Source organism: Rhinopithecus bieti, unplaced genomic scaffold, assembly GCF_001698545.2.
Source record: "Rhinopithecus bieti isolate Rb0 unplaced genomic scaffold, ASM169854v2 scaffold_2554, whole genome shotgun sequence".
In the NCBI taxonomy this organism is placed as follows: Eukaryota; Metazoa; Chordata; class Mammalia; order Primates; family Cercopithecidae; genus Rhinopithecus; species Rhinopithecus bieti.
In genome coordinates this window covers 765,764-775,463 of record NW_016804196.1, presented here as the reverse complement: position 1 = coordinate 775,463, position 9,700 = coordinate 765,764, and the positions used below count along the sequence as shown (strand labels likewise).

Sequence of the window (9,700 nt, the reverse complement as noted above, 5' to 3'; positions counted from 1 at the left end):
ATATGATACATGAAATATCATATAAATATCAAATATCAATTTGTGGAAATTATTCCCTCTGCCTTGAATTCCAGTCCTCTTTACCTCTTTTACCAAGTTAAATGCTCCAATATTTATCTAAATAAAACACCCCCATCCAATAATAAGTTAAGACTCAGCTGAGCAGAGATTTCTTGAACTGATGGCTATTAATATATCACTGATCACAAATGTAGGAATCATTAGCTTACAACTAATTAGGCCTAGACTCCCTTGCAGCCTGAGTTCTGCATTGAGACTCCCCATTTTGATGGCATCTACATTGCAGTTCCTCCGTGGCAGAGCACATATCTTATCTGCCTCCATATCAGGAACATAGTAAGTGCTCAGTAAAATACTGGTTGATAGAGTGAAAGAAAAAAGGAAAATTAAGCACACTGGAGAGAATTTTAAGACAGCCACAGCAAAACTGCACAATGAATCTTGCTATAAGCTAAATAGGAAGGAAATACTGAAATGCTAAATTTTCTAATACTTTAAGATAGAATCATATTTCAGTGTCAAGTTTATAAATAACGTATTAGTAATATTTCATTAGGATTAAAGATATTTTAATAAAATTATGTGATCTTAGTGTTAATTTAAAATATTTAGAAACAAAAGAGTTATATAATTAAATTAATTCCTTAGAGAACCATAGTTGTTTTATATTAAAAATAATAAATATGGGCTTCAACAAAAGTATTTTATCATATTTTATATAATTTACCCTAAAATATATGTTAAACATCATAATGAGAAAAAATGTGTTGATCTTATAATGGGGTATAAAATGTTCATATGTTAAGTATCAATACCTAATGATGTACATTTTACTGGGACATTCTGTATATGGACAGCAATTATGCAAACTAGGAGATATATAAGCATCAGCCTATAGACATAGCAGCTGCATTTTAATAAATTAGGACTATATTTCATAAGGTAATTATTACCCATTTTTAAGTGAGAAGTTTTATAGTCAGAATAATTTTGTCAATGTTTCCCAAATTGTGATTCAGTGACTATATATTCCAAATTATAATTACATTATATCTGCTGTAACATAATATATATGTTCCTTAAAAATCAGTGTGCTATGAAAATCATGCAAAAGTAAAATAAAACAACAGAGCTTATGGAAAAAATGGCACCAGACACATAAAACTCAAAACTTTGTCAGTGATACATTAACAAAAAGAACCCAATAAAACAAGGCCCACTGTCTTGCAGTTAAAACAGGAGCATGCCAAATAGTTAAAAATACATAAACCTGCAATACATAAAGCACTTAAAAAAAATCTGCAGTTTGCTTGTGGAAGTCAGTTTCAGAAGGGTTGTAGCGTATGAGTTATAAAGTGATCGAAGGATGATTATGTAAATTCTCACGAGAAATTCTATCACCACACGTGGATGGCTGTGCCTCCTGACACGAAGTGAGCTGTATTGTTTGAGGTGTGTGTGTTGTGCTTGCTCCCATGTCTTGGTTCAACCAGATGCACTTTTCCCCATTCACCTACTGTCTCTCCTAGACAAAACTGTGCAAAAATAGACAATTTATCTTATGCTCAAAATGTTCCCTGATATATGAATTATGTTTGGAACAAATTTACATTTCAAAACAAGCATTATAACAGAAATGAGTCTAATAGGTACTTGAAAATAAAAGTGGAAGAAGTAGGGTTCTATGTTCCAGTAAGTTCAGGAAATTTGGGGTTAAGCAATGTTTATTTTTGTATTAGGCAATTTCTGAAACTATGCTGATGTAAACTCTGAAACTTCAAGAAGGCAATGAGTTTGCAATATTTTAAAAATTATTTAATGTTAGAGCATTCCCATTCATTAATATTTTGTGGTGGAAAAAACTAAAATAGTGTTCCATGTAGCATAGTTTGGTAAACATTTTCTCATTAATGTTTCACATTTATTGTTATAAAATGTAAAACAATATTTTCTCTCAGAACAGAAATAAATTATGATCTAATTCAATTTTGTGAGGATTACAAAAGAAATCTGCAATAAATTTTCAAAATACTATCAATGTGTCTAATATTACTGGTTGTATTTCTTCTGGCTCATAGAGAACTATGAACCATGGCACACAAATAAAACATCATATTGAAGATCATCTTTTCAGCACAATTAACCTTACAATAAAGATCTTATAAATCTACACCCAATGATTAAATTGTTGCTGTTAAGGATATGTGATTTTCTGGGACTTCAGTGTGATCCTTTTGTTCATAAAACATTTTTATGGGAAAAAAATTTTAAGGGAGTAACTTTTTTCTTTATTATTAATTTTACCTATTTCTAAATTAATATTTCTATTTTATTCAAATTTTCAACCAGTTCTTTTGTTCTGTTTTATATGCAAAGTTTACACAGGATTTAGAATAAGTATGAAATAACTATTTGATCATTTATCCGATAGTCTGTTAAGGAAGAAAATTGCCATAGATGAATCTAATATGATTTAATCTTTTTTCAGATAAAAGGCAATGGATGGAAGATGAGAGTGAAAATGATAGCATCAGGATGATTGAAAAGTCTCTTATCAGTTAAAGTAACTAGAGCACTTGCAAAACTTGTCAGAATTAACACTTTCAGAACTCTGAAAATTGACCAATACTTCAAATAACCCAAGGTAAATTTATTCAGGAAAATGGCTAAATTGCAGTAAGAAGAGTGAACCTTGCAGCATTTTAACTAGACATATTTTCCCATTCCCAACTCACCGACTCTGCAGTAGCTTTGACAACTAACATCCTGTAAAAATGTTTAAAAGCAGCAGCCTAGCAGGAAATGGAGGGTGTAAAATGGGGTTGGATCTTCTTCAAAGCTCCATTCCCTTTACCAGAAATGCCATCATTATTTTGACCTATCTGTTGGTTTCCTGACAAACTCTACTTGCAGGGCTTCTTTATTTAACCTAACTCAGAACTCACCCCCGTAGAACAGTCTTCTCCTCAGGGACATTTGTTGGAAACAATCAGAACAACTGCTTAACATCACAGCTGCCTGAGGCAATGGATAGAAGTTGGCAAAAATAATCAGCTATGGCCGGGCGCGGTGGCTCAAGCCTGTAATCCCAGCACTTTGGGAGGCCGAGACGGGCGGATCACGAGGTCAGGAGATCGAGACCATCCTGGTTAACACGGTGAAACCCCGTCTCTACTAAAAATACAAAAACTAGCCGGGCGAGGTGGCGGGCGCCTGTAGTCCCAGCTACTCGGGAGGCTGAGGCAGGAGAATGGCGTGAACCCGGGAGGCGGAGCTTGCAGTGAGCTGAGATCTGGCCACTGCACTCCAGTCCGGGCGACAGAGCGAGACTCCCCCTCAAAAAAAAAAAAAAAAAAAAAAAAAAAAAAAAAAAAAAACAACTTTAAAAAAAAATTAAAAAAAAAAAAATAAAAAAAAAAAAATCAGCTATTCAAAAGCTTACAAAGAAAAGTTCAAGAACATGAGATGCCCATAGGAATTTATAAAAACTCTAACATATCCCTGAGAATCTAGAAAGCCATACATACATACAGGACTGTACTTATGATCAGAAACAAAACAAAACAAACAAACACAAAAACCCCTAAGAAGGCCTTGAACTCTCACCTCTGGCTGACCTTGGTGGCTGTGTGTAAGCAGAAAGTAAGGGCAAGGCAGAGTTGCCCAGTGCCTGGCTGAGTGTCAAAGGCATGCCCACCATGAACACGGAGTCTCTCAGCAATGACTAAGGGAGATGTTGGTTCCCGACATCTAAGGAAATCTCTGTCCACTCATCAGCTGACTAATCAGCTATCAGAGCAAAGACCTCCTTGATTATACAAGACAAAGAATACACACTTTTTAGAATTATTTCAGAAAAATTACTGAACAACAACAATAACAAACAACAACAAACAACCCTGGGTAAGAGAGAAAATCTGATTTTCACGGTTGCTGGACTGTATTATTCAAAATTTCCAGTTTCTAACAAAAACGAATAAATAAATGCATGCAGATAAATAAGAAAATATAGCACATACACATTAGGAAAAGGAAGTCAGCAGAAATTATTCCTGGGGAAGTCTAGATGTTGCACTTAATATATAAAGTCTTTAAATCAGTTCAAATATGTTCAAAGGATTAGTGAAAACTATATCTAAAAATTAAAGGAAATTATGAGAGCAATTTCTCATCAAACAGAAGATATCAAAATGTAAGTGTAAACTTTAATAAACATGGGTTAGGTAATCCTTTTTTAGATATGATCCCAAAAGCCCAGGCAACCAAAAAACATTGATAAATTTAACATCATCATAATTAAAAGGTTTGTGGTTTCAAGAACACTATCAGTAATTGAAATGGCAAAAGTACCTAGAATATGTAAAGAGCCATTACAACCCAATAATAAAAAAAAAATCCAATTAAAAATGGGCAAAGGATTTGAATAGGCATTTCTCCAAAGATTATTACACAAGTAACTAGTAAGGACGTAAAATCATCTTCAGTATCATTAGGCATTAGGGAAACGAAAATCAAAAGTACAATGAGAGTTCACTTCATATCCTTATGATGGCTAAAATTTAAAAGATAGACAATAGCAAGTGCTAGCAAGAATGTGAAGAGATTTGAACCCTCATCCATTGCTAATTGGAAATGTACAACGGTGCAGTCACTTCGGAAAACAGTTTGCCGGTTCCTCAAAACAAGAAACAGAGTAATATGATTCAGCAATTCCATTCCTGGTTGTGTATCCAAAAGAATTGAAATCATATGTCACATAAGAATTTGTCCATAAATATTCCTAGCAGCATAATTCATGATAGTCAAAACTGGAAACAACCCAAATGTTCCTCAACTGATCAATAAATTTAAAATATAATGTATNACTTCGGAAAACAGTTTGCCGGTTCCTCAAAACAAGAAACAGAGTAATATGATTCAGCAATTCCATTCCTGGTTGTGTATCCAAAAGAATTGAAATCATATGTCACATAAGAATTTGTCCATAAATATTCCTAGCAGCATAATTCATGATAGTCAAAACTGGAAACAACCCAAATGTTCCTCAACTGATCAATAAATTTAAAAATATAATGTATACAACCAGGCGTGATGGCTCACTCCTGTAATCCCAGCACTTTGGGAGGCTGAGGCAGGCGGATCATGAGGTCAGGAGATCGAGACCATCCTGGCTAACATGGTGAAACCCCGTCTCTACTAAAAATACAAAAAATTAGCCAGGTGCAGTGGCGGGCACCTGTAGTCCCAGCTACTTGGGAGGCTGAGGCAGGAGAATGGTGTAAACCCAGGAGACGGAGCTTGCAGTGAGCTGAGATTGCACCACTGCACTCCAGCCTGGGTGACAGAGCGAGACTCCATCTCAAAAAAAAAAAAAGGATATATACACACACATATATACTATATACATATATAGGTACATATATAAAAAGTATATATACTATATACATATACACACATATATACACATACATACATATATACACATACATTGATATATATACATATATATATACATATACATACATACATATATATACTATATATATATATAATGTATACATACAATGGAATATTGTTCAGCCATAAAAACAAATCAAAACTGGGTGCAGTGGCTCATGCCTGTAATCTCAGCACTTGGAGAAACTGAGATGGGAATATTGTTTGAGCCCAAGAGTTTGAGACCAGCCTGGACAACATAATGAGATTCAATCTCTATAAATTTGTTTTTAAAAGCTAGCTGGGTGTGGTGGTACACATAGTCCCAGCTACTCAGGAGGCTGAAGCAGGAGGATCACTTGAACCTAGGAGGTTAAGGCTGCAATGAGCCATGATCATGCCACTGCACTCCAGCCTGGGTTATAGAGCAAGATCCTCTTTCAATTTTTTAATAATAAAATTCTGATTCACATTATAGTGGCGGCAAACCTTGAAAATATTATGCTACATGAAAGCAGTGAGTCACAAAATGCCACATATTGCATTATCTTAATCATATAAAGTGTCCAAAATAGGCAAATTTATAGAGACAGAAAGTAGATTAGCAGTTTCTAGAGGATGAGGAAAGGGCAAAATGGGGAGCTGCTAATGGGATAACGAAATGTTTTGGAAATAGAAAGTGATGATTATGGCACAGCTCTGTGAATATACTCCCCCAAAAATCCACTTACTACTAAAGAGGTGGATTTTTTGGTATGTGAATTGTATGACCATTTTTAAAAAGAGGAAAAATAAGGCAAGAGGAAGGTAAGATTATTTTCAGCTCATGATGTTCAGAAAACCCCATCCCAACAACATTTTACAATATACAGATGATTAGGCATTCAGCAATACAGGAGAAGGGAGTTGGAGGTGTGAGTTCTGCTCTGTGCAATCATTAAGAGACAGGCTCCTTTCATGATATGGTCCTGCCACCTGCAGCATGAGATTTCAAAGATGCCGTATGGTTATCTACTGATAGACAGGAGAGGAACCTTGTGTAAAATTATGAGAGAGCTAATGCGATGAGCCTCACTGCCGACATGCCATTAGCTAGAATTTAGTCATAAGGTCCCACCCAATTCCAAGGCAGGATGGAAGATGTTCATTTAGCTCAATACTCAGGAACACTACTTAGTATTATCTCTGTCACAAAAGGAAAGAGGATACATTCCCAACCTAAGTAACTGAGATTCAGAATTAACCCTGAAATAAGCAGCTACAAACTACAGAGCACTAAAATAAAAAACAACCATAGAAGAAAAAACAATATCCAAAAATTTCATATAATCTGGTGTTTAATTAATTTGGCAAGTAACTTTGCTGTGATCTTTCAAACCACCTTATGCAAAATATTCAAAAACTTCAGTAAATAACTAACATCATCAGTCTTGGCTTGATAACTAAACTTAATAAGGTATCTGTCAGTTCAACTTACAAAGCATTAAACTATGGAGGTTGAAAAAAAGTTGCTAAAAAAATAACAGAATGCAGCTTAATTATTATTTTCCTGAGTTCAGAGTAAGCATAGTTACATTAATGCCATAATGTAGTTTAAAATATTGTAAATAAAAAGCACCTGCTTTCAGGTATAACAGAAACTTTTCAATAGAGAAATATGGGATATTAGTGCATTAAAATCAACCCCTTTTTGAACCCATTCATAATTTATAGCTACCTACATAGTTCTTCCAGCCATACCATGTCTATCTATATCATTAAATATCCTCTCTATGTTTCAGGTATTTTAAACTGAAGCACTACTTGCTGGGTTCTTAATAAAAACAAAAAAAGTAAGAGGGTAAATAAATTCAGTATCCTAGCCAAAAAGCAGACTATCTGTTTCAGGAACATAGGACAGTATACTTTCCATTTCATTTTACACACACACACACACACACACACACACACACACACACACAGGATGTCTCTCTTTTACATAAGAATGAACCTGGCTGCCTCAAGATAGGTTGTTTTGGTATCACGGAATGGCCTCTAGGGATCAAGTTCTTTCCCTTAAAAACTTGAAAAGGGAAATTCAGTCTCTCTTATCCGGCTTGCTTCTTGACTTCAGACTTCAGGAGCTTCTGCATCTGAATCTGTGTCGCCCTGCAATTTGTGTCTCTGAAACATAATACTGTCTCACAGACTCCCATTGCATTAGGATTGGTCAGAAGGAAGCAGAGGAGGAGCCACTGTGAACATGTTTTTTTTTTTCTCTCCACACATCATAAAAATCAGCAGCTGGCACCTACAGCCCCTAACACTCAAAGCAATGCTCAGGCTGGAAACAGAAGCTTCCGAGAGGCAGCCGATGTGAGCATGTGCGCACAGATTCGTCTCCCAATGGCATGGCAGCTTCTAGGAAAATTATTTTGAACAGACTTGAATGCATAAGATTAAAGTTAAAGCAGAACTGAGAACAAAAAAGCAAAGAGCAGACTCTTTCAACTGAGAATGAATACTTTGAAGCCCAAGATTTTAAAGTGATAATGATCAGAGTCGTACCTAAAAGAGATTAAAAACTCCATGTCACGCTCTGGACTTGTGACATTTACTCACAGCAGGCATGGCAATTTTAGCCTCACAACTTTCAGACAGAAAAAGACTTGGAGGAAATAACTGAGACGACTCCCTGACCCAGGAGGCTAAATCAATTCAGGGGGACACTGGAATTCTCCTGCCAGCATGGTGAACTCCACCCACCGTGGGAAGCACGCTTCTCTGCACCTCTGGAACCGCAGCAGCCACAGACTGCACAGCAATGCCAGTGAGTCCCTTGGAAAAGGCTACTCTGATGGAGGGTGCTACGAGCAACTTTTTGTCTCTCCTGAGGTGTTTGTGACACTGGGTGTCATCAGCTTGTTGGAGAATATCTTGGTGATTGTGGCAATAGCCAAGAACAAGAATCTGCATTCACCCATGTACTTTTTCATCTGCAGCCTGGCTGTGGCTGATATGCTGGTGAGCGTTTCAAATGGATCAGAAACCATTGTCATCACCCTATTAAACAGTACAGATACGGACACACAGAGTTTCACAGTGAACATTGATAATGTCATTGACTCAGTGATCTGTAGCTCCTTGCTTGCATCCATTTGCAGCCTGCTTTCAATTGCGGTGGACAGGTACTTTACTATCTTCTATGCTCTCCAGTACCATAACATTATGACAGTTAAGCGGGTTGGGATCATCATAAGTTGTATCTGGGCAGCTTGCACGGTTTCAGGCATTTTGTTCATCATTTACTCAGATAGTAGTGCTGTCATCATCTGCCTCATCACCATGTTCTTCACCATGTTGGCTCTCATGGCTTCTCTCTATGTCCACATGTTCCTGATGGCCAGGCTTCACATTAAGAGGATTGCTGTCCTCCCCGGCACTGGTGCCATCCGCCAAGGCACCAATATGAAGGGAGCGATTACTTTGACCATCCTGATTGGCGTCTTTGTTGTCTGCTGGGCCCCATTCTTCCTCCACTTAATATTCTACATCTCTTGTCCTCAGAATCCATACTGTGTGTGCTTCATGTCTCACTTTAACTTTTATCTCATACTGATCATGTGTAACTCAATCATCGATCCTCTGATTTATGCACTCCGGAGTCAAGAACTGAGGAAAACCTTCAAAGAGATCATCTGTTGCTCTCCCCTGGGAGGCCTTTGTGACTTGTCTAGCAGGTACTAAATGGGGACAGAGCACGCAATATAGGAACATGCATAAGAGACTTTTTCACTCTTACCCTACCTGAATATTGTACTTCTGCAACAGCTTTCTCTTCTGTGTAGGGTACTGGTTGAGAATATCCATTGTGTAAATTTAAGCTTATGATTTTTAATGAGAAAAAATGCCCAGTCTCTGTATTATTTCCAATGTCATGCTAGTTTTTTGGCCATAAAATATGAATCTGTGTTATAGGTTGTAGACATTATGGATTTACAAAAGAAAAGTCCTTATTAAAAGCTTAACAATGTCTCCTTCGTGTTATTCATAAGCATTGGACACTTTGTGTGCTTTAGTAACACACAAATCAGAGCCTCATTAAATATATTCTAATAAATTCATTATTATATTACACTATTCACCATTGAAATGTAGAGAGTTCATTCTAGCAGTTAAGTGAAAATATTTAAAGAACAGATGCATCATCATTTCAAAATATATCATCACTGAAATTTCAAGTAATTTAATGAAAGGTTTGTTC

General features: G+C 36.3%; 1 protein-coding gene across 1 annotated transcript; it reads left to right on the top strand.

Annotated features, from left to right (window-relative positions):
• Positions 1-7,771: 7,771 nt before the first annotated feature.
• On the top strand, positions 7,772-9,197 carry MC4R (melanocortin 4 receptor). Its single transcript, XM_017867122.1, has one exon. It carries the CDS (start codon positions 8,185-8,187, stop codon positions 9,181-9,183), a length of 999 nt encoding a protein of 332 aa, XP_017722611.1. The 5' UTR covers positions 7,772-8,184; the 3' UTR covers positions 9,184-9,197.
• The last annotated feature ends 503 nt before the right edge of the window (positions 9,198-9,700 follow it).